Source organism: Pan paniscus, chromosome 14, assembly GCF_029289425.2.
Source record: "Pan paniscus chromosome 14, NHGRI_mPanPan1-v2.0_pri, whole genome shotgun sequence".
Classification (NCBI taxonomy): domain Eukaryota; kingdom Metazoa; phylum Chordata; class Mammalia; order Primates; family Hominidae; genus Pan; species Pan paniscus.
Window position 1 is genome coordinate 115252479 of NC_073263.2, and position 23644 is coordinate 115276122.

The following is a 23644-nucleotide window of genomic DNA, read 5'->3' on the forward strand; positions in this document are numbered from 1 at the left end:
TTCTGAGAGGTTCTAGTTGTTCGTTGTTTCATACCTGGACTCTGACACTTTAATGAACAGAACATGTGAAAATATGTCATAATTAAATAATTTTAAAATTTTGTCTCTAATAGAGAAAACTTACAGTAGGCCTCGTGCAAACCTGCTAGCTCCACAGTCAGCCACGTGCACGCGCAGGTGTGTTTTCGGAAGAGCTACATTGGGCATCTCCCAGAGCCAACGGTCTGGATTTTAATTTTGTTTCTCTCCTTTATCACTTATTTATTAGCATTTGAAAAACATGTATTCTAGACTAAAATAATGCCTGATTGGTTTAAGTTGGAAAACAGTTTTTAAACGTTCTAAGAATTTCTTCAGTGTGTGGGGAAGGCTTAAAAGGACAGAGGCTGCCTGTTGCTGACCTGAGTGGTGCGGCTTCTCTTCTCCGTTTGCTCACAGAAACCGATGATAGGTGAAATGAGCAGGTCAAAGTTCAGGGTCTTTGGAGGGTGTGGATGGTGCGAGTGTAGGGTGTAGACAGTGGCGACCATGTGGGGAGCCCCTGAGTTTTGTGGTTCTGGGACACCCGCATGGCAGGTGTGCAGGTCAGACGTGAAGAAGGGAAGCTGGAGAGGAAATTGTTAATAAGCTGAAATTGTACATGGCTTAGAACTGTGAGCAGGGACCTGCTTGTGAAGTGAATTAGGTTGTGCCTGGGAAAGCAGTGGGGAGGGGAGTGTGAGAGCCGTGAATGTGTCAAATGCTCATGGTGAATCGCGTCAGCTGGGGCTGAGGGTGACCCCTGGATTGATGGCAGGCAGGGCATGGTGACCTTGGGAGGGGCAGATTTGGGCTTGGTGACCCAGGAAGGAGGACCCAGCTGCAGGTGCCGTCCACTCTCTCCAGGAGGTTTACTCTAAAGGAAGCGAGGCGGAGGAGAGGGCATGGATGGGGAGGAGGTGTCAAGAAGACATCTGTGGTTAAGACGGGATGGGCAGCTCCAGGTGTCGGCCAGGGGTACCATGCCGCAGAGGGGAAGGCGGAGGGAGTGGGGATGGGCAGAGGGGAAGGCGGAGGGGGTGGGGATGGGCAGAGGGGAAGGCGGAGGGGGTGGGGATGGGCAGAGGGGAAGGCGGAGGGGGTGGGGATGGGCAGAGGGGAAGGCGGAGGGGGTGGGGATGGGCAGAGGGGAAGGCGGAGGGGGTGGGGATGGGCAGAGGGGAAGGCGGAGGGGGTGGGGATGGGCAGCAGAGGCTGCATCAGGTGCCTCTCGCAGGTGGAGCTGCTGGCCTGGGTGGGGGCTCAGGGGTTGCACTGCCTGCGTGGCCTGGCACTGGCGCAGCAGAGGCTCCTCTCTGCCCTCGGCTGGTGGCTCCCTGTGTCTCCTGCCACACGTGGCCATCCTAGTGCTGGATTTATGGCGTACACAGCCATCTTAGCCATCATCGTGTGGGTGATAACAGACCTGTGAGATGGAAGTGGCTGCTCTTGCCCATCCGGGCCCTGCCTCTGTGCCGTCATCAGCACGGTGTCACCGTGTGGCCGCCCTCCACCCGTTTGTCTCTGCACACTCGACCTGTGTACACCACTCGCACTTCTGGCCCTCACCATCGCTGTCACCTCCTGCCTGGGCCCTGCTGCTGCCCTCACCCCAGCCAGAGTTCTGGGAAACCCCAGGGAAGCTGGCTCCCCTCCCACTGACCACTGCACCCGGGGGCCGCGCCGTGCCTCCCTCCCTCCCTCCTGCCCCACTCATCCTGCCTCGTGGAGGCCACCGACCGACTGCCCTGGTGCTCCTTAGACCCACATGCCGTGCTGTGGGGCCTTTGCAGGTGCTGCTGGATGGCCTGGGCAGGGTCTCCACCTTGTTGAGTCTCTGCTCGAATGTCCCAGACCACAGAGACCCAGCCGCCCTCTTGAGGTAGCCGCACCCGGGCCACTCTCCCTCCCCACCTTATCCCCTTCCTTCTTTTCCTCTGATCACCACGACCTTATGCTCAGTGTGGGGTTTTTTTTTTTTAATCTACTTTCTTCTGTTGGAATGTAAACTCTGAGAGCAGAGGCATTTGAAGGTGACCTTTGCTCAAGAGAAGATGCCCCAACAGAATGCAATGAGATCTTCACAGCATTCAGTCCAGATCCCTGTGGCTCCAGTGCAGGGACAGTTTCTCCTGGCAGTGGCCGTAGACATGCGCAGTCCTCATGGGCTATGGAGAGTGGGTTGCTTGTGTCTTTGGAAAATTGATCTGGTTCCTGCTATGCACGTTCTAGGTCACAAAAAATTTATCTGAACAAGAGTTAACGATGCCTGGAGAAAAGTCGTGACAGAGCGAGGCAGCCCAGGGGGATGTGGGCTGTTCCCTGAGGCAGCTCTCGTGAGGCTGGTTCTGGCAATGACTTTTGGACTTAGCCAGAGGAGCTGGAGGAGGCCATTCCCAATGTCTTTCCCAACACCACTGCCTGGACTCGGGTTGAAGCACCATGAGAAGCTCTTGGCATTTTCATGTTTCTGGCTGTCCTAGTGCTGACTGACCAGGCACATGGACATCCTAACACTGAACTGACCGTGTACATGGACATCCTAGCGCTGGACTGACCGGGCATGTGGACATCCTAGCACTGGACTGACTGGGCACGTGAACATCCTAGTGCTGGACTGACTGGGCACATGGACATCCTAACACTGAACTGACCGGGCATGTGGACATCCGAGCGCTGGACTGACCGGGCACGTGGACATCCTAGTGCTAGACTGACCGGGCACATGGACATCCTAACACTGAACTGACCAGACACGTGGACATCCTAGCACTGAACTGACCGGACACGTAGACATCCTAGCACTGAACTTGCTGCGCGTGGCCACACTCTCGCTGAATTTTACCTTTCACACTGAAAGAGCGGGAGGAAGGACAGCCAGGCAGAGCTGGGACATTTGCGAGGACGTTCGCAGGGTGGGAAGCGTTACGCATGACCAAGTTCGAATGTGTTTATGAAACATGCGTGATGGAAGGTAGACCCTGCAATTTTTAGGGATGCTCTAACAATTCGGTGCTTCTGTGATGTTTTGGGTGAAATTGGGTGGGGGTGAAATATGAACACTTCTCAACGGTCTGGGCCTGTGTCCTGCCCAGGGCTGGGTTGCAGCAGGTTCCTGGCTCCATGGCATTCATGAGGGGTTACTGGGTTGGAAGGTGAACATCTAGGGCCAGCACATCCTGGCAGAGTCTCTGCTGCACGCATTTATGGTGAGAGACCCAGCAGAGCCTGGATGAGTCACCTGCCACCCACTTCTGAAAGTGGCCGGGGCATCTAGCGGGTGGCACCTGCCGGCCGCCGAGCCAGACAGGGACGCTGGATCCTCCTGGGATGGCTTCGGCTCCCACTAGGCAGATGTGGGCTTCCTAACGTTGGGCAGCCCCAACGAATCTGGGGGACCACACTGGTCACAGACCCCTCAGGGATCTGAGGGAGCGACGTCGTGTGGACAGATGTCCCCTTGGGGACACCAGTGGCTCTGAGGGTGGTCGGCTCAACCAGGAGCAGGGAAGGGGTGCTTGTGCTCCTGAGCTGAGGCGCTGTCTGAGTGAAAGATGTTTAGAGCCCCAAGTCCTTAGAGCCGCACCTGCAAAATGCAAATTGTGATGATGACGTCACAGTTGTGCGGATTAGAAGGATGGGCCGAGCGAAAGAACTTTGGAAGCTTTAAAGTGATTTTATTCATCTTTAAGTCTTTTTTCCTTCTGCCTCTTTGGTTGGGAATTGTGCCCAACAGAAACTGTGGGAGTTCTTAAGGAGACTGTGCAGTGGTAACGGGACCACGGCCCCTCTGCATGCTTGCATCTAATGCTGGAAGCATGTCTGCAGGCACGATGGGATGTGACGCCGCTCTCCCTGCAATGCTAGATCTGCAGGCATGATGGGATGTGACGCCGCTCTCCCTGCAATGCTAGAGCGAGGCGCGCAGCCCCCTGATCCAGGCCGGCACCCACGAGAAGAGTGCACTGCGGGGCAGGAACATCCCCCAGAACTGCGGGAGGCCCCAGAGCTGGGGACGCGGCCCCGCTGGAGGCCGGCTTTCCTCTTCCTCTGGGAAGGTGGAGGGGCTTGGCCCCGACTGGGAAATCTCGAATGTTGCCCTCTGAGCTGTCTGTGTGTGTTTTTAAGTATTTGTTCAAACAGTTACATTTTTAATGTATTTTACGTATTTATACCTAACTGAATGTAGGAAATTTCAGTTAGGTGTAATTTCTGCCGCTGTTTTTACACAGCTCTGCATAATAATCATTTTACTTGTATGCAGCAGTTTCACCAGGAAAATAGGAAGGTGAAGGAAGTCTCTTGCCTTCGGCCACACATCCTTGGCATTGACGGCCTTCTGACAGTAACATGGTGGCTGCAGCTCACCCCCAGCCCTGAACATCGTGGCCTCTGCCCCACCTCAGTGGGCCCCAGTCCCACCGGCGTGTAGCCCCCAGCACCTTCCCCGTCTCCCCTTGAGGAAATTCTGTTTATTCTTCCAGGACTAGTTCAGGCCTTCCTTCTTTCTCAGGGTGCAGTGAGGCCTTCCTTGTGTGTACACCCGGAGCCCTGGCTTATGCTTTGCTATGGTGGCCGTCAGACAGGGTCAGCTGTTCAAGGGGGAACCTCCCTCATCTGTCTGTTCCTCCAGCACACTGGGCAGCTACACCATGCGATGGGCTCCGTCGTTATTTAGCCAGTCGAACCACAGCAATTAGGCAGAAGAGGAGATTTTTAAATTGCCACAGCCTGTAGAAAGTCCAAATAGAAATAAGCTTTTGGTTCAGACCCAGGCTAATGCAGCCATGGTTTTCTGCACAGCTTTCTTCTGGGAGCACCTCAACTTTCTTTCAGGCAATCGATGATAAAATGCCAGAAACGTGAGACGCGGGAAGGGCGGGGAAGCGCCTGTTTTGCTCATGTCTGCACCTGCAGCACCGGGCTGCGTATCCTGTGGGGACGCTGGAGCGTCCGTGACACTCATGAATCAGTCAGTGAGCCCAGCACCTCCCTTTCCAGAGGGGGAACCAAGGACCACTAGGGGCAAGTCCAGCCCAGCAGTTCAGAGAACGCTCTGGAAGGACTCAGCTTGCCAGCTCTGCTCTGCTCTGCCTGGGGAGGTGGAGGGGGGATGCGAGGGTAAGGGCTCCGGTCCAAGGCCACCCTGAGAACCCTTGTGCTGCCCTTGGGTCTGGTGGCCACGTCCCCCTCCGCCCCCTCGCACAGCCACTGGGAGCTAGAGCTCAGGGGTGTTGGCCAGCTGCATACTAACTGCCCGGACTTTGTTCAGACCTGCCTTTTCTCATAAACCTAAAGTATGTATTTTGGAAGGGCACGTGCTTGATGTCTGAGCTCTTAGAATGTCTCGTCTGATCTGCTGTGGTGGAAAGTTGCCTTAGAAGAAGAAAGGTGCCAGCAGGTGGGAGAACCATCTCTCGGTAACTCACGCAGGGACCGTGCCGGTCTGGGACCCACCCGAGGACGCACTGACTTCTGTGGACTCGCTCTCCGGCCCGCTGCCCCGGCCCTGCCGCCTCATCACTCACGTTTAATGCAAGGTGGCATCGGTGACTGCCAAGCGTGGGCTCACCAGGAAGCCACTGATTGACAGCTTTTCCTCTGCTGAAGGATAAAAACACCCAGACTCGCAGTGAGGGTGCCCACTGTTTAAAAAAGAAGCTGCACTTTCCTCCGCAAAAGGGCTTGGCCAGCAGCGTGGTGCGCCCTGGACCGGCTCTGATGGGGCTTCCAGGGAGGACCCCCGGCGGGCCTGTGGTGTGGAGGGTCAGAAGGAGAGGGAGGGGCAGGCGGCCACCACTGGTCCATGGCCTGAAAGGTTTGGGCCCGCCAGCCCCCACCCACCGCCTTCTGCTGCCGTGGGGCCTGCTGGGAACGCGTCCCACCTGCGAATCCAGCGGGTAGCGTTAGAGCTGTGGCAGATGGGCTGGATTTGGCTGCTCTTTGGGTTGCGGGTGACGACAGGTGTGCAGCCTGGGGCAGAGATGGACACACAGGGCCACGCTGACGTCGGGGGAAGAGGCCATGGCAGTTCCACGTGAGGGTCACGGTCGATGGAACTCCTCCCTCCACATACTTGCCTCCCCCGGGAGAAGGAAGGTCGGGGTGCCCCTGCCGGGCGTCTTTGCAAGTGTGAGGAGGACACCACTCTGCTCGGTCGGCTCTGCTCTGACGAGAGCTTTGTGGTCTGGACGAGCACCCACGCTCGTGCCTGGTGCGCAGGACAGGTCCGAACAGACTCAGGCTTCCCCTGTCCCTGTGTAGCACCATGGTGCCCGAGCCGCAGGCCCTCCCTCTGCTGTCACCGATGGGTTCTGCTTGTCACTGGGACCTCTTTCCCGAGCCGGCAACTCATCCATCGGGACGGAACCAAGCGAGATGCCAACTTGGGGCCACAGTTTTCAGCGGCCATTCAGGAGGGTCTGCTCTGCCCAGCGTGGTACCAAGCCAGGCACCGAGAAAAGAATGACAGCACCCGCCCTCTGGTCAGGGGTCCACGGGGATGGAGACTCCCTGCCAGTTTTTAGGGTTAGGGCAGGACACCCCGCTTTATAGCAGAGTTTGTAGTGGCAAGAAATTGCCACCTGTTTAACTATCCATCAGAGTGCACTGGTTAACTAACGCACTATAAACCATTCCTGGCTCCAAGCTCCAAGACCGTTAGGTAGGAAAAGCAGGTTGTGCAACAGTGTGTGAAGCTGATCCGATGACTGTAAAGGCCTGTGTCAAGCGTGCACATGTGTGTGCGTGTGATGAGCACACATTAGGGTTGGGCACACGGCCTGCCGTCCGGGGTTGCTTCTCAGAGGCGCGTGCCGAGGGCCCGGGGATGGCAACGCCCTTCCGTGCAGAAGGCGCCTGGGTGGGTCTTGCGGAATAGACGCGTGAGGACGACCCGCAGGGTGGAGTCCGGCCTGGCCAGGGCTGGAAGTCATAGGACGAAAGGTAGAGGTAAGAAGAGGCAGTTCTGTGAAAGAAGCCCCGACCTCGAACTGGGACTTTGAATTGGTTTGCGTTTGAAAACCGGGGTTGGTAAAAGCTGGGTACCCACACCTCTCCTTCCGTTGCAGCTGGTGGCAGCGATTGTGTTTATCAGTTTTGGCGTGGTGGCCGCCTTCTGCTGTGCCATCGTGGACGGCGTATTTGCAGCACAGCACATTGTGAGTACATTGTCATTGTGTGCACAGTCGCTTTCCGGGGCTGAAAGAGTCGACATGAAAAAAGTACAATTTCATTTTGCAGATCTCAGCTCAGACGGCTTCACAGTCCGTCTCCACGCTGGGGGTTGCCAGTGACTGTCTCTCCTCTCAGCAAGTCTCATTTCCTACACAACGAACTTCCCTCTCCACACAGACTACACACACCACGCAACACACAGAGCACACAGCACACACCACAACAGAGCACACAGCACACACACAACACAGCACACACACATCAGAGCACACAGCACACAACACACAGAGCACACAGCACACACACAACAGAGCACACAGCACACACCACACAGAGCACACAGCACACACACCACACAACACACAGAGCACACAGCACACACCACAACAGAGCACACAGCACACACACAACAGAGCACACAGCACACAACACACAGAGCACACAGCACACACACAACAGAGCACACAGCACACACCACACAACACACAGAGCACACAGCACACACACCACAACAGAGCACACAGCACACAACACACAGAGCACACAGCACACACACAACAGAGCACACAACACACAGAGCACACAGCACACACACAACAGAGCACATAGCACACACCACACAGAGCACACAGCACACACACCACACAACACACAGCACACAGCACACACCACAACAGAGCACACAGCACACAACACACAGAGCACACAGCACACACACAACAGAGCACACAGCACACACCACACAACACACAGAGCACACAGCACACACACCACAACAGAGCACATAGCACACACCACACAACACACAGAGCACACAGCACACACACCACAACAGAGCACACAGCACACAACACACAGAGCACACAGCACACACACCACAACAGAGCACATAGCACACAGCACACAACACACAGAGCACACAGCACACACACAACAACAGAGCACACAGCACACAACACACAGAGCACACAGCACACACACAACAGAGCACACAGCACACACCACACAACAAACAGAGCACACAGCACACACACCACAACAGAGCACACAGCACACAACACACAGAGCACACAGCACACACACAACAGAGCACACAGCACACACCACACAACAAACAGAGCACACAGCACACACACCACAACAGAGCACACAGCACACAACACACAGAGCACACAGCACACAACACACAGAGCACACAGCACACACCACACAACACACAGAGCACACAGCACACACACCACAACAGAGCACATAGCACACACCACACAGAGTACACACCTCACACACCACACAGAGCACACACCACACAGAGTACACACCGCACACACTACACAGAGCACACACCACACACACATACACACCACACCACACTCTTTTCACCTCTAAATGAACAGGTTTTCTCTAAAATCGCAGGCCGAGGAATCGTTTCTGTGTCCTCCTGAGGTGTGTCCTCAGCCTCCGGTGGGCTGCGCCATCCCCCCTCCTCCCTGGCTGGGCTCCTGGGTGGGCTCTCGCCATCTGGGCGGCAGCTGGTCCCCGGGAGCAGCCGAATTGCTTGTCATGAACTCTCAGACCAAACCTGTGATTGTTTCTCCCTCTTTTTCCATAAATCACACTGAAAGGCACTGAAGGTTGGTGTTAGGCCTTTGTCTGCCCCAACGGTTTCATTATATGAAGGCAAGTGTGGGAGCACATTCACAAAACACACGTGCGCATGCATGCACACACCATGGCTCACATGCTCACGCTCACACGCGCGCGCGCACACACACACTCCCACGGAGGTGCGTCACGGGAGCTTTCTCAGCGGGTGGCTGGGTGACTTGCTATTCTACGGCTTCCAGACGGTGGTTTCCACTGTGCTCCAGGCGCCCGTCGCCGTGGCCCCGCTGAGGAGCAGGGTCCAGTCTCTGACTGCAGTCGGGGGTGTCCCCAGGCTCCGGACCTCGGGCGCCTGTCCACTCTGGAGGGCCACGCGGGGCATGCATCTAGGCAGGCGTGGGAGCCTCTTGGTTAGAAACAAAGCAGGGCCCCTGGCCGGGGCCTCCCAGGGCTGACTTTAGGACGAATGTGCAGACGGCGCTCACTGGAGCTCAGATGCCATCGAGGAAAATGTGGCACTGCCTCGTGTGCTGCTGAGGAAGAAGACAGACGGTGAATTACAGCTCTAAGGGCGTCATATGGGGAGGTGCGTGCCTTCCAACTGTTGAGAGAGGCCGAGGACACTGTGCTGCTAGGCCTCTGTCCCCATGGGGTTCGGGCACGCTGCCCTCCCTCCCAGCAGGAGCCTCTGTCCGTGGGGTTGGGGTGCACTGCCCTCTCTCCAGGAAGGAGCCTCTGTCCCCTTGGGCTACTCATCGTTACCTGTGGTCTCATGTCTGTCCCCTCAGGGGAAGATAAACACCCAGAGACAGAGACTTGTGTCTGCTTCCTCCATTGCTGTGTCACCTAGAACGCATCCGGCCATAATAGTACTTCACCAGTGGGGGCCCAAAGGACCGATGAGTGATTCTCATTCTCATCTGTTGCAGTGTTACTAGTGGTTTCTAATACTTTTCTTGGTTCAGAACTAGGAGCCTTTGAGAAATACTAATAAAACTAAACGTGGGCAATGCGACCCTAGCTTATTTGCAGGTGATGCAGTTTTGTGGCATTTTAGTTTTGGTACTTCCTGCTGTCCTCTACCATAGCAATTATAAGCACTTTGCAATGGTCAGTTTATGGGTCTGTCTTCTTCACTAGTCTATAAATCCCTTAAGGGCAAGAAACTGTGTCTCGTTATCCTTACCATTTGGCACTGTGTCTGCTCCATGAATGTTGCAGATGGTCGGATGGATTGATAGTTGGATAGGGCCACAAATGGGTGTATGGCTGAATGGTTGGATGGATGGATAGAAGGATGGATAATGGGTGGATGACAGACGAATGGATGGATGGGTGGATGTGGATGAATGGAAGTATGGATGATGGATGGATGGATAGAAGGATGGATGATGGATGGATGGATGGATGTGGATGAATGGAAGGATGGGTGATGGATGTGGATGGATAGAAGGATGGATGATGGATGGATAGATAGGAGGATGGATAACGGATGATGGATGGATGGTGGACAGATGGAAGGATGGAAGGATGGATGACAGATGGGTGAATGGATGGATGTGGATGAATAGAAGGATGGATAATGGATGGATGATGGATGATAGATGGATGGACAAAAGGATGGATGACAGATGAATGGATGGGTGGATGTGGATGAATCAAAGGATGGATAATGGATGGATGATGGATGGATGGTTGGATGATGGTTGGATGGATGGATGTGGATGAATGGAAGGATGGATGATGGATGTGGATGGATAGAAGGATGGATGATGGATGGATACATAGAAGGATGGATAGTGGATGATGGATGGATGGAAGGATGGATGACAGATGGGTGGATGGATGGATGTGGATGAATGGAAGGATGGATAATGGATGGATGATGGGTGGATGGATGGAAGGATGGATGGATACATGGATGGATGGATGGATGGATGGATGGAAGTATGGATGACAGATGGGTGGATGGATGGATGTGGATGAATGGAAGGATGGATGATGGATGCATGATGGATGAATGAATAGATAGATGTGGAGGATGGAAGGAAGAATGGGTGGATGCACAGATGATTGATTGGATGATTGGATGGATGGTTGGGTGGGTGGGTGGATGATTGGATGGTTGGAGGGATGAGTTTATTAGTCTGAAATTCTTCTTGCTACCTTCCTAGTAGAAGAGACAATATTTTCTTTTATGAAACGATGCAGGAGCCTAACACCTGTGATGTGGGGTGGTAGGGATGCCCCTCAAAAGGCCAAGCACCTGTCTCCCTTCTGCTGCCCTTTTTGACTGATGGAGAATATGCATGGCCCAAGGTACCCTCCCATGGGGCTTTCTGCTGTCTGGCCTCCTGGATGCAGCAGCCCAGCTGCTCTGCAGGGAGTGTGGAGTCTCCCATCTTGTGTTCTCTGTCTGGGAGGCTCAAGTTGGTGTTGACCTTGGTCCTTGAGGCCCTGAGCCTGAGACCCACAGGCCTGAAATTGCCTCTGGCCTCTCCCGCCTGGAGGCACCTGTTTTATTCCATCTGTGTTTATCTGTTTCTCTAGGAACCGAGGCCCCTCACCACGGGAAGATGCCAGTTTTACTCCAGTGGGGTGGGGTACTTGTACGACGTCTACCAGACAGAGGTGAGCAGGAGCACTGAGATTCACGTGAGTTTTGCTCAGCTAACCCCGCCGACCCCATGCGGTTTTCCCTGCACACAGGCGTGGTCTGAATATTTTGATTCTAATAGTTCCTGGGGGTCTCCCCTGCAGCTGGTGAACCGTTGATGCCCCCTGTGTTTGGGGCCTTGACATTTCGATGTGCTGTATTTCACTCTGGAGTCAGAGTTCTGGACTTGCTTCATTAAATCACAACAGTCTCAGAGTTCACGTGTCCAGTTCTGTATGGCTCTTCCAATTAGTATTTTTCTAACTTAATTATTGCAATAAGAAGCAAGGATAATACATTTACAGTGTCTGAGAAACTTCTGGATTTCCCTGAGCCACCGACAGCGGCAGTGTGACCTCATTTCTCTTTCCAGGTGAGTGAGATGCGGGGAGTAATGACCCGCGGGCGGCCGCCGCCTTCGCCAGGACCGTCGGAGGGCACAGTTCTGTGACAGCGCTGTGTGTCTCGCGCCTGCCCTGTGTGGATTCCTGGCTTTAACTAAACGCAGCCTCTCATCCTTAGCACGGGTGTCAGAGGAGGAGGAGCTGGAGGCCCTCTCAGTGGCCAGCACCTGCCAGCTTGTCTGGGACTCTCCAGCAGCTGCTGGGAGGCACCGTGTGTGTGTGTGTTTGTGTGTGGGGGAGGGGGGGTAGGCAGGAGACGTCCCGTGTGTGTAGGGGGGAGGTGTCCTGTGTGTGTGTGTATGTGTATGTGTGTGTGGAGGCGTCCTGTGTGTGTGTGTGTGGGGGGGGTAGGCGGGAGGCATGCCATGTGTGTATGTGGGGGGGAGGCATCCTGTGTGTGTGTGTGTGTGGAGGTGTCCTGTGTGTGTGTGTCAGGGGAGGCATCCTCTGTGTGTGTGTGTGTGTGTGTGTGTGTGTGTGTGTGTAGCCATCCTGTGTGTGTGTGTTGGGGGGTGTCCCCTGGCCAGGGCTTTCAAGGTTGTCACACAGAGGTGGCAGGTGTCTCTTCCGAGGCTGCCAGTGCTCAAGCCTGGGGGGAGAGCGCCCTGGGACAGGGCCTGTTCTGCTGCCCTCTGGGCTCTCAGGCTTCTGTGCACCCCATGCCGAAGGCCTCCTGGGCTCTGTCCTTCTGCCCACGCACCCTGATATTTCCCTCTGCTCCTGGGATCATGGAGAAGCAAGGCCTCTCCTCCGAGCCCCGATTATCCGGCCTCTGGGACCAGCCTGTGCCCCTGACCCCTCCTGCAGGAAGGGTCCTGGCCCCCGAGCCCCCAAGCCTCTGCGTCTGGAGTCGGGGGAAAGTCAGGAGAGGCAGCTGCTTGGCTGGGCCTCAGTGGCCGCTCCCAGCTCCCACGAGGCAGCCCTGCCCTTGGTGGGGTGGGTGAGGTGGTGGACACCGGCGTGTGACCTGACAAGGCCTCTCTGCCCCAGGTCACCTGTCACTCCCTGGACGGCAAGTGCCAGCTGAAGGTGAGAAGCAACACCTGTTACTGCTGTGACCTCTATGCCTGCGGGAGGTGAGGGGCGCCAGGGACCCCCATATCTATGCCTGCGGGAGGTGAGGGGCACCGGGGACCCCCGTATCTACACCTGCGGGAGGTGAGGGGCGCTGGGGACCCCCGTATCTACACCTGCGGGAGGTGAGGGGCGCTGGGGACCCCCGTATCTACACCTGCGGGAGGTGAGGGGTGCCAGGGACCCCCGTATCTACACCTGCGGGAGGTGAGGGGTGCTGGGGACCCCTATATCTATACCTGCAGGAGGTGAGGGGCACTGGGGCCCCCCGTATCTATACCTGTGGGAGGTGAGGGGCGCCGGGGACCCCTATATCTACACCTGCGGGAGGTGAGGGGCGCCAGGGACCCCTATACCTACACCTGCGGGAGGTGAGGGGCGCCGGGGACCCCTATATCTACACCTGAGGGAGGTGAGGGGCGCTGGGGACCCCCGTATGCGCCTGCAGGGGTGAGGCCTCCATCCTTCTGCTCCCGACATCACCCCCCCACACCCCTGCACCTACATCATCTCCTTTACTCCTTAGATGTTTACATGAGGAAAGGACATTGAGTCCATTTCACAGATGAAAAGACAGAGGCTCTGAAAGGTTGATCTGCCCAAGAGGACACAGCCCGTGGGTGTCGGGCGAGAGTTTAAACCTGGCCTGGCCTCTGAGGCCCCAGGCATGGCCCCCTCTTGGGACAGGGGCCCGTGACCCCGACGGCCTTCCCATCCTGGCGTGAAGACAGAGATGGCTCAGCCGGGGTCCAGACACCCGTCCTGCCAGGCCATCGAGGCGGAGGGGGGGGCCCGCCAGGCCCAGTTGCCGCTCTTTGCCACTGTGGGCCCCAGGTGGGGAGCCTCACAGGCGAATCCTGTCAGACATAGGTTTGATCTCCCAGAGCAGCGCAGGGACGGGCGTTGACTGGGCTCCAGCCCTGATTTCCTCCCCCAGCCCTGCAGGGCTCAGGTCCAGAGGACACAAGTTTAACTTGCGGGTGGTCACTTGCCTCGTGTGGTGACGCCGTGGTGCCCTCTCTGTGCAGCGCAGAGCCCTCGCCCGCCTACTATGAGTTCATCGGCGTCAGCGGCTGCCAGGACGTGCTGCACCTGTACCGCCTACTCTGGGCCTCTGCGGTTCTGAACGTCCTGGGCCTGTTCCTGGGCATCATCACCGCCGCCGTCCTGGGGGCCTTCAAGGACATGGTGAGGCCCCTCGGTGGGATCCCCGCTGCTCACTGGGAGCCGGGGCTCCAGGTCCATTTCCCCGGGGTGGGCTGGGGGGCCTCCAGCCCTCACTTTACAGATGGGGCACTGAAGCCCATGCGTCTGTCAGCAGGGTGTCAGGGTGACAGCTGGCGTGCACCGACTCACCTCGGGGCCGTCCTGTCCCAAGCCTGTCACAAGAATCACCTGATTTAATCCTTGCCTCCCTGCTGAGGTGGGCACAGCCGTCCCCAAGAAACAATGTTCAGCTCCAAGAGGGAGGCCCAGCCCTTGTGCACTAAGCTCCCATCATTAGCAACTGCCTGGGGCTTCAGATGGGCAGGTCTGGGCTGGGGCTGGGCTGATGCCTTAGCAAACCCCAGAGGCAAGACCCATGCAGCCAGGATTGGCCTGGGCAGGAGGATGGAGGGAAGGGGCCCCTCGCGGGAGGTGGGCTGGACCCATCCTGGAAAGGCCGGCCCTCGCCCGGGAAACCACAGGGAAATCACTGGCCCGGGCCAGCTGTCGTCTCCCTTCTCCCTCCTCTGCCCTCTCCTGGCGCCTGTTTCAAACCAGATGTTCTCGTGGTGTGCGGCCAGCGAACCCGCCCCCTGAAGTTGCAGAGAAGCTGTAAGGGATGGGCAGCCAGGAGTGAGGGAGCCCCAACCCCCAGAGTATCCAAATGGCAGCCCAGGGACGAGTGGCGCCCCCTCTTGCACCCACATGAGGAGGCCTGGCAGCACCAGGCAGACGCACAGCCTGCAGGCCAGACCCGGCCCAGCGCGGCAGCGAAAACACTCCTGAGTGGCTTCTCCATGCCCTGTTCGTCCCAGAGACTGTCCATGACTAAAAATTAGCTCAGCTTGGAACCCTCCTGCCATCTGCTTCTCAGCTCCTCCTTTTCTCAACACTTTCGTGCTTCCAGACAAAACTGGTGAAGCTGAGAGTGACCCTGGCGTCCCGAGGTCCAGCCCTCTGGCTCCCCACCCAGTGGCCCCCCAAGCCCCACCCTGGGCCCCCAGACGCCCGCACACCAACACAAGACAGGCGCCTCCCAAGGGTCCTTGCTCTGTGGTGACAGCCGGCCGGCCCCTGTGGTGGGAGCGGGAGTCTGGGGTCGGGAAGGGCCTCTGCCGGGATCTTGCGGGCTCCAGGCGGCTTTGGCGTCTCCTCGGTGCAAGCTTCTCTGCCTCGGCAGCTCAGTGTCTCCTCTCAGCGGCCGTCCTAGGAGGAACTGCAGGCGGATTGTAGACAGGACACAGAAGCGCTTGTCTGGTGCAGGCGCCATGCTCGCCGCACAGGCCCGGGGTGTCCAGGGTTTTCCGGAAGGGGCTCGTGTGTTCATTAAAGCCCGTGATAAAATGCTGGAGTGCAGGATCAGGAACAGGAGATACCTCCAGGGCCAGCCCACAATGCAGAGCCACACCGGCTCCAGGAAGTCTTCCTCGAACCCAAAGCTCAGGGCTGCAGAGCAAGGAGAGGGCTTGCTAACCTTCACACCCACCAAGCAGGCCCTCTTGTGAGTTTAACTGATTTTGCCATTCAAACATTTTGTTAAGGAATGAAGATGCTTCCTTCATTCCTTAACATTCCAAGCTGGACGTGCCCTTCGTAGACGAGGGCAAATTACTTGTGACGGGTGCGTGGGAGGCACTTAACGTGCCGGCAAGGGCAGGCGGCTGAGCCAGCCTCTCAGGGGCCTCCTCCGCGTGTGACTCCGTGGCCCCCGTGTTCTCTGCTTTCTGTGCACTTGCCCCGGCCCCGTCCCCAGGCCACCTCCAGCTCAGAGGCCTCCCCACCCCTCTACCTGTCAGAACTGCAAATCTCCTGCCCCTCCCTCACGGAGCATGACCCTCCATGCCCATCCACCTCCCAGGCCCACCTCGGCTGCCCCCCTGCTCTCTGCAGGGTCTGAGGCAGAAGCACGGCCTCCTGCACATGTGGACCAAGGACCAGCTGCCCAGAAGGCCCTGCCCCTTCCCACCTTCCAGTGCCCGCTGGGCAGGGGGCTCCCTCCCAGCCCCAGGGGTGCGGGCAGTACCGTTGTCTCTTTGAGGACACCTCAGGCCTGGGGTCATCACCCTGTCCCAGGGTTGTCACCGTGTCCCGGGGTTGTCACCATGTCCCCGGGTCGTCACCGTGTCCCGGGGTTGTCACCATGTCCCCGGGTTGTCACCGTGTCCCCGGGTTGTCACCATGTCCTGGGGTTGTCACCCTATCCTGGTGTTGTCACTGTGTCCCGGGGTTGTCACCGTGTCCCGGGGTCGTCACCCTGTCCCGGGGTTGTCACCGTGTCCCAGGGTTGTCACCGTGTCCCGGGGTCGTCACCCTGTCCCGGGGTTGTCACCGTGTCCTGGGGTTGTCACCCTATCCCGGGGTCGTCACCGTGTCCCCGGGTCGTCACCCTGTCCCGGGCTTGTCACCATGTCCCAGGGTTGTCACCCTATCCTGGTGTTGTCACCATGTCCCGGGGTTGTCACCATGTCCCGGGGTTGTCACCATGTCCCGGGGTTGTCACCGTGTCCCGGGGTTGTCACCCTATCCCGGGGTCGTCACCCTATCCCGGGGTCGTCACCGTGTCCCGGGGTTGTCACCGTGTCCCGGTGTTGTCACCGTGTCCCTGGGTCATCACCGTGGCCAGCCCCTTGCAGCAGCTCCGGCCTGGCTTCCCCGCCTTTGCCATCTTCCCCTGGCTTCCCTCCAGGGTGCTGCTGAACCTGGGGGTGGGGGCTGGGGAAGGTGGAGGGGCACCTGTGTGAAGGTGGGGAGGGAGGCCAAGCCCAGGTGCCCTCGGCCCAGTCCCCGCGTTTCTGGCCCGGGGAAGCCCTGAAGCTTGTGTGAGCTGTGGGCCCCTCCCTCTGTAGGGGATGAGGCCAGCCGGGGCCTGAGTTGGAGCCAGCACCTTCTTTGGAGAATTTTAACTGCCTGAGTGAGTCAGTGAAAGTGTGGACGGGAGCTCAGGAGACTTTGGTTTTGTTCGCATTCCCCAGAAACCCCACGCTGGTTGGGGCACAGGCTTGGGGAAGTGAGAGCCATCAGCCCGGTGCTGAGAGGGCCCTCCCCACCTGCACCCTTCTGTGCCGAAAAAGCAGACTCTGGGGCCCGGAGAGAAGGAAACCAGTGCTTTTTCCCCCCCCCCCCAAAAATCAAAAAAGTAAAAGAGAGCCCGAGCCAAGCGGTCACCCAGTGTGACTAGCAGGTGGCGGGGCCCTGGGACCAAGATGTAGAGAACCTCAGTGTAAAGCTACGCCGGGCCGGGGTTAGCTCCAGCCTGGGTATAAACGCACGCCGGGCCGGGGTTAGATCCAGCCTCGGTATAAACGCACGCCGGGCCGGGGTTAGCTCCAGCCTGGGTATAAACGCACGCTGGGCCGGGGTTAGCTCCAGCCTGGGTATAAACGCACGTCGGCCCGGGGTTAGCTCCAGCCTGGGTATAAACGCACGCTGGGCCAGGGTTAGTTCCAGCCTGAGAGTCGGGGGTCGGGGGTGCTGGGCTTTCTAGGAAGGCTGGACAGCCCTTCCCTCCACTAGGGGGTACACGCCGACCGCCCGTCTCCTCTCCATGGCAGGTGCCTCTGTCCCAGCTGGCCTATGGCCCAGCCGTCCCACCACAGACCCTCTACAACCCCGCCCAGCAGATCCTGGCCTACGCAGGCTTCCGCCTGACGCCTGAGCCCGTCCCGACCTGCTCGTCCTACCCTCTGCCCCTTCAGGTAGGGCCAGCATCACCTGCTGGAGTTGGATGCGCTGGTCACAGGCAGTGGGATGGACAGGACGGGGCTGGGGTCGGAGGGGATGAGGTCTTGCAGCCGCCTCACCTTCTGGATTAGGGATGGGAGGTGGGGGGCAGTGACAACCCGGCCGTCAGGGCACAACCTCCCTGCAAGTATGGCCGGGGACCGCGCCAGGTGGCCCTGGTGACCCGCCACCATGCTCTGCCGGCAGCTGGCTCTTCTGACCCCGGGGCTGGCCCCGCACAGGCCTGGGCGGCTCCCCGCTGCAGTGGTGGAGGCTCCTGCGTCTGTCTGCTGGTGGACATCCTGTGGGCATGGCCAGGTTATTTAGGTGGAGCCATATGGATCTGCCAAAATCCAACCCCATTTTACCCGCAGACGTGGAGACATCATAGGGTTCATCCTGACATGATGCTATTGACCTTGGAGATGACGGAGGGAGAGGCCATGGTGGGGGGCGAGCAGGACAGTGGCCCCTGCCTGCCTGTCCAATTTCCACTCCTGGGCATGACCGCCTTCTGTGCCATGAAGCTCTGTGCTGTGGCCATGGGTGAAACAGACCAGGCCACGTTTCTTACCTCGGCACTGCAGGCATTCAGGGCTGGCCAACCGCCGTGCTGGGGCACCCTAGGTGCTGAGGGTGCTGGCGGGCCCTGGCCTCTGTCTGCGGCATATCAGAGCCACCGGTGTGACAACCCAAACTCTCCGGACGTGTCCCGTGTCTCCTGCCTGGACGTGCCGCGTGCCCCCGGGGACACAGTTGAGAACCCTGGTCCTGATAAACGTGGGCTTCCTTTCTGGGTGGGAGGCACTGCCCACATGCCCGGCTGACTGGCAGGTCCTTTTGCGTGAGTTAACAGCAGCCTCTGCAGAGAGAGCTGTGTCAGGCCTGGCCCGACGAAGCTGCAGATTAAAGCAGGCACCGTGATGTGTTTCTGTGCGGGGAAGGGCAGGGTGAACGTGGGGAGTCGTGAGTTTTGAAGTCACACAGGACACAGGTCTTCAGATATTCCACAAGAGGACCCTCTCCTGACACATGACGTTGGCAGGAAGAGATCTTCCTTAGAGGGACATCCGGGGGAGGCCTGTGCACACTCTGCCCTCACGTCCAGGACAGAGAGGGCTCAGGTTTGAGCGGGGCCCGAGAGCCACGACCTTCTCAGCTCACCTGGGGACCTGCACCAGGGACCCCGAGGAGGGAGCAGGAACCAGCACTCACGGAGATGGTGCGTCTGGGGGTCCCTGGAGTCCAGGGGCCTGTGGGGCTGCTGGGGGTCCCTGGCGTTCAGGGCCTGCTTGGGGCAGCCACCTTCAGCCATGCCCAGGACACAGCAGCTGTTGGGCTCAGTGGAGATGACCAGGGCCTGACAACATCTCCTTGTGGAGGGATCCCTGCACCTCATACCTCAGTCTCCCCTCTCACTTTGAATATAAAGCTGGGGCCCTGCTCCCTGGGAACACAAGGCCCCTGCTGGAGGTCTGGCCTGGAAACATCTTTTCCATTTCTGTGACGGGGGAAGATGTGGTCCCCAGGGTGAGATGGCGGGAGCTTTTGCCAGCGACCCTGCAGTGGTCACTCCTACAGGCAGGCGCGTCTGCGTGGTGCCACAGGCAGCTTCATCCTTCCCCAAGCCTCCTGCCCCTGCCCCAGGGATGTCCCCATCATGGCAGGGACCATGCCCCCAGGGCCACAGCCCTGTCCTGGGGGCTTCTCTCTGGCCTCCTGGTCTCCCGTGGGAAGTTTGCCAAGCCCAGAACTGGAGGCCGGCAGGGGCAGGAGGAGGAGGCCTGCAGGGGTAGGAGGAGGAGGCCCCCAGGGGTAGGAGGAGGAGGCCCCCAGGGGTAGGAGGAGGAGGGCTACAGGGGTAGAAGGACGAGGGCCGCAGGGGTGGAAGGAGGAGGCCCGCAGGGGTGGAAGGAGGAGGCCCGCAGGGGTAGGAGGAGGAGGCCGGCAGGGGTGGAAGGAGGAGGCCCGCAGGGGTAGGAGGAGGAGGGCTACAGGGGTAGAAGGACGAGGGCCGCAGGGGTAGGAGGAGGAGGCCCGCAGGGGTAGGAGGAGGAGGCCGGCAAGGGTGGAAGGAGGAGGCCCGCAGGGGTGGAAGGAGGAGGCCCGCAGGGGTAGGAGGAGGAGGCCCGCAGGGGTAGGAGGAGGAGGCCTGCAGGGGTGGAAGGAGGAGGCCCACAGGGGTAGGAGGAGGAGGCCGGCAGGGGTGGAAGGAGGAGGCCCGCAGGGGTAGGAGGAGGAGGGCTACAGGGGTAGAAGGACGAGGGCCGCAGGGGTGGAAGGAGGAGGCCCGCAGGGGTGGGAGGAGGAGGCCCGCAGGGGTAGGAGGAGGAGGGCTACAGGGGTAGAAGGACGAGGGCCGCAGGGGTGGAAGGAGGAGGGCTACAGGGGTAGAAGGACGAGGGCCGCAGGGGTGGAAGGAGGAGGCCCGCAGGGGTAGGAGGAGGAGGGCTACAGGGGTAGAAGGACGAGGGCCGCAGGGGTGGAAGGAGGAGGCCCGCAGGGGTAGAAGGACGAGGGCCGCAGGGGTGGAAGGAGGAGGCCCACAGGGGTAGGAGGAGGAGGCCCGCAGGGGTAGGAGGAGGAGGCCCGCAGGGGTGGAAGGAGGAGGCCCGCAGGGGTGGAAGGAGGAGGCCCGCAGGGGTAGGAGGAGGAGGGCTACAGGGGTAGAAGGACGAGGGCCGCAGGGGTAGGAGGAGGAGGCCCGCAGGGGTAGGAGGAGGAGGCCCGCAGGGGTGGAAGGAGGAGGCCCGCAGGGGCAGGAGGAGGAGGCCCGCAGGGGTGGAAGGAGGAGGCCCGCAGGGGTGGAAGGAGGAGGCCCCCAGGGGTGGAAGGAGGAGGCCTGCAGGGGCAGAGGTATCTCCAGGGATGCTGGGCCTGCAGGTGCTCCCCAAGTGGCTCTGCACAGACACAGACTTGGAATCGCATGGGTGCCAAGAACGTGCAGCCCAGAGCATAGCCTCGGTGGCCCATGCTGTCTTCCATCCTCAACCTCAGCCGCTGCCCCTAGGGGCCCCAGAGGAGAGACAACACGTGGTTCCACCAGCCCCTTCCTCTTCTCTGGCTCCCGGGCTGGTTTGGGCCGCCCTGGTGCTGGGGCCCGGCTGTCTGAAGCTCTGGCTGTGAGGGGCCCGGCTTCTCCAAGTTTGCATTCTGACTTGGGACCTTGGAGACAGTGAGGCTTTGTGGAGGGAGGGGCTGGTGACTCCCTCAGGCAGGTGTGTCCTCCCTGCCTGTGAGCCCCACGGAGGTGTAAGATGTGGGGGTGGTCCTTCCCGTCACACGCAGGCTTACGGGATGTGGGGGGTGGTCCTCCCCATCACATGCGGGTTTACGGGATATGGGGGGGTGGTCCTCCCCATCACACAGAGGCTCACGGGATGTGGGGTGGTGATCCTCCCCAACACACGTGGGCTTACAAGATGTGGGGGGTAGTCCTCCCTATCACAGGAGGGCTTACGGGATGTGGGGGGCGGTCCTCCCCGTCACACGCGGGCTTACGGGATGTGGGGGGCGGTCCTCCCCGTTACACGCGGGCTTACGGGATGTGGGGGGGGCACAGGGGCAGATCCACTTCATCCCCATGGTGCTCCATCCTCATCCACCCTGGGGCTCTGGGTTTACACAAAGGGTGGATGTTCCCCTCTTCCTCTGGGGAGGCCTGGGGCCCTCAGATGGCCCAGGCAGCCTTTGTGCCAGGCCAGCATGTGTGGGAGCTTAATATACGCACGCTGATAATTGGATTTCCGAGATGGCAAATCAGATGAGGCTCATGTGCTCCTCAGAAGAACAACAGAGGAGGGGCCCTGCTTCCACAGAGATGGAGAGAAAATATTCAGGGCGTTCCATGGAAGTCGTTAGCAGCAGAAAATACTCCCACTTGAGACAGTGGGGGATGGGGAACAGTGACTTGGTGGGGGAGATTTTGAGCAGTTAATAAAAAGGACAATTTAAAGAGATCACCTTCCTTGCACCCAGCAGCTTTGCCAGGCATGAAGTGCAGGGGAGGACGTGGCATCACAGCAGAAGATGAGTTCCTGCCCCGTTACTAAGAAACATGCCCTCCCTTCCCCTGTGAGATTGCTCGTGGGCAGGGCTTGTCCCTAGGGGGGCCCTGTCCATTCAGTGGTTAACCCCGTGGTCCCAGGGTTTACTCTGTGGTTCCTAGGGGTTTATTCCATGGTTCCTGGCGGTTTACTCCATGTTCCTGGGGTGTTTACTCCGTGGTTCCTGGGAGTTTACTCCGTGGTCCCAGGGTTTACTCTGTGGTTCCTGGGGGTTTATTCCATGGTTCCTGGCGGTTTACTCCATGTTCCTGGGGGTTTACTTTGTGGTCCTGGGGGATTTACTCCATGGTTCCTGGGGTGTTTACTCCGTGGTTCCTGGGAGTTTACTCCATGGTTCCTGGGGTTTACTCTCTGGTTCCTAGGGGTTTAACTCTGTGGTTCCTGGGGGTTTACTTCGTGGTTCCTGGGGGTTTAACTCTGTGGTTTCTGGCGGGGGGAGGGGTTACTCTGTGGTTCCTGGGGGTTTACTTCGTGGTTCCTGGGGGTTTAACTCTGTGGTTTCTGGCGGGGGGAGGGGTTACTCTGTGGTTCCTGGGGGTTACTCCATGGTCCTGGGGGTTTACTCCATGGTTCTTGGGGATTTATGCTGTGTTTCCTGGGGGTTTACTCCGTGGTTCCTGGGGCTTTACTCCATGGTTCCTCGGGGTTTACTCTGTGGTTTTTGGGGGGAGGTTATGCTGTGTTTCCTGGGGGTTTACTCCATGGTTCCTGGGGGTTTAACTCTGTGGTTCCTGGGGGGAGGGGTTAACTCCGTGGTTCCTGAGAGTTTACTCCGTGGTTCCTGAGTTTTACTCCATGGTCCTGGTGGTTCACTCGGTGGTTCCTAGGGAGTTACTCCATGGGTTCCTGGGGTTTATCTGTGGTCCTGGGGTTTACCCCTTAGTTTCCTTAACTGCTCATCTGCTGTGAAGAAGAGTGGGTGCTACAGAGTTGGAAGTTGGGAGCTCCCAGCAGACTTGAGAGAATGTTCCCTAGTGTCTCACTCTGTCGCCTGTGGCCAGAAACCTGTGTGAGTTTCGGGGGAAGAAAGAAATGAGGTTGGCAGGTGTCCCTGAACCACTGGATCCCATGAGCCTGGGCTGTCAACCTCAACATTGCAGTCCCTCTGAGGAAGGGCCCCATTCTCAGCCTTACCTACACCTGTGCAGAAATTCTGCTGTCAGGATCCAGAGGTCGTGCTAGCTCCCAGGGCGTCTGCAGTGCAGAGCTCTCCAGGGAGAGGCTCAGACAGGCAGCTGGCTTCTCTGGGGATGCTGAACACTCAGGCTCAGACAGGCAGCTGGCTTCTCATGGGACCCTGCAGGCTGGGGCAAGAGGAGCACAGAGCACATCTGGTAGCTTGGAGTTTGAAAAACTCTTCCTGTGTTATTTCTTAGAAGGAGTTTGTTTGCTTTATTTATTTAAAATTTGATTAGAAGTTCCCCCTAGAATTTAAGGGGAAAAAAAGAAAAGAATTAAGATGTGTGTTAGCAGTTGGAGAAAAACTAGAATGTATCAATTTAAAATGTGTGCCATTCTTTGCTTTTCTGGTCTCAGAATTACTTGAGTGGGTCTATGTGTGTTAGTCAGGGCTCTCTAGGGAAGCAGAGCCTATGGGAGAATACAGGTACCTACATATGAAGAGAGAGATCAATCCATCGATTCTGAATGACTGGCTGGCGACTGTGGGCTGCAGGTGCACAACCACAGGGAGGGGGCAGGCTGGAGACCAGGGAGGGTGA

General features: G+C 58.4%; 1 protein-coding gene across 4 annotated transcripts in view; it reads left to right on the forward strand.

Moving 5' to 3' along the window:
• TMEM255B (transmembrane protein 255B) overlaps nucleotides 1-23644 on the forward strand; it is a 53594-nt gene that overhangs the window by 28342 nt on the left and 1608 nt on the right. Inside the window, exons 4-8 of one of the 4 annotated variants that reach the window (XM_055097063.2) lie at nucleotides 7089-7178; nucleotides 11347-11451; nucleotides 12847-12932; nucleotides 13959-14118; nucleotides 17688-17831. In XM_055097063.2, coding sequence (XP_054953038.1) covers nucleotides 7089-7178; nucleotides 11347-11451; nucleotides 12847-12932; nucleotides 13959-14118; nucleotides 17688-17831 — 585 coding nt within the window. The remainder of the gene's footprint in view (nucleotides 1-7088; nucleotides 7179-11346; nucleotides 11452-12846; nucleotides 12933-13958; nucleotides 14119-17687; nucleotides 17832-23644) is intronic. The other 3 variants (XM_055097064.2, XM_055097066.2, XM_055097065.2) reach the window with 3 other exon arrangements.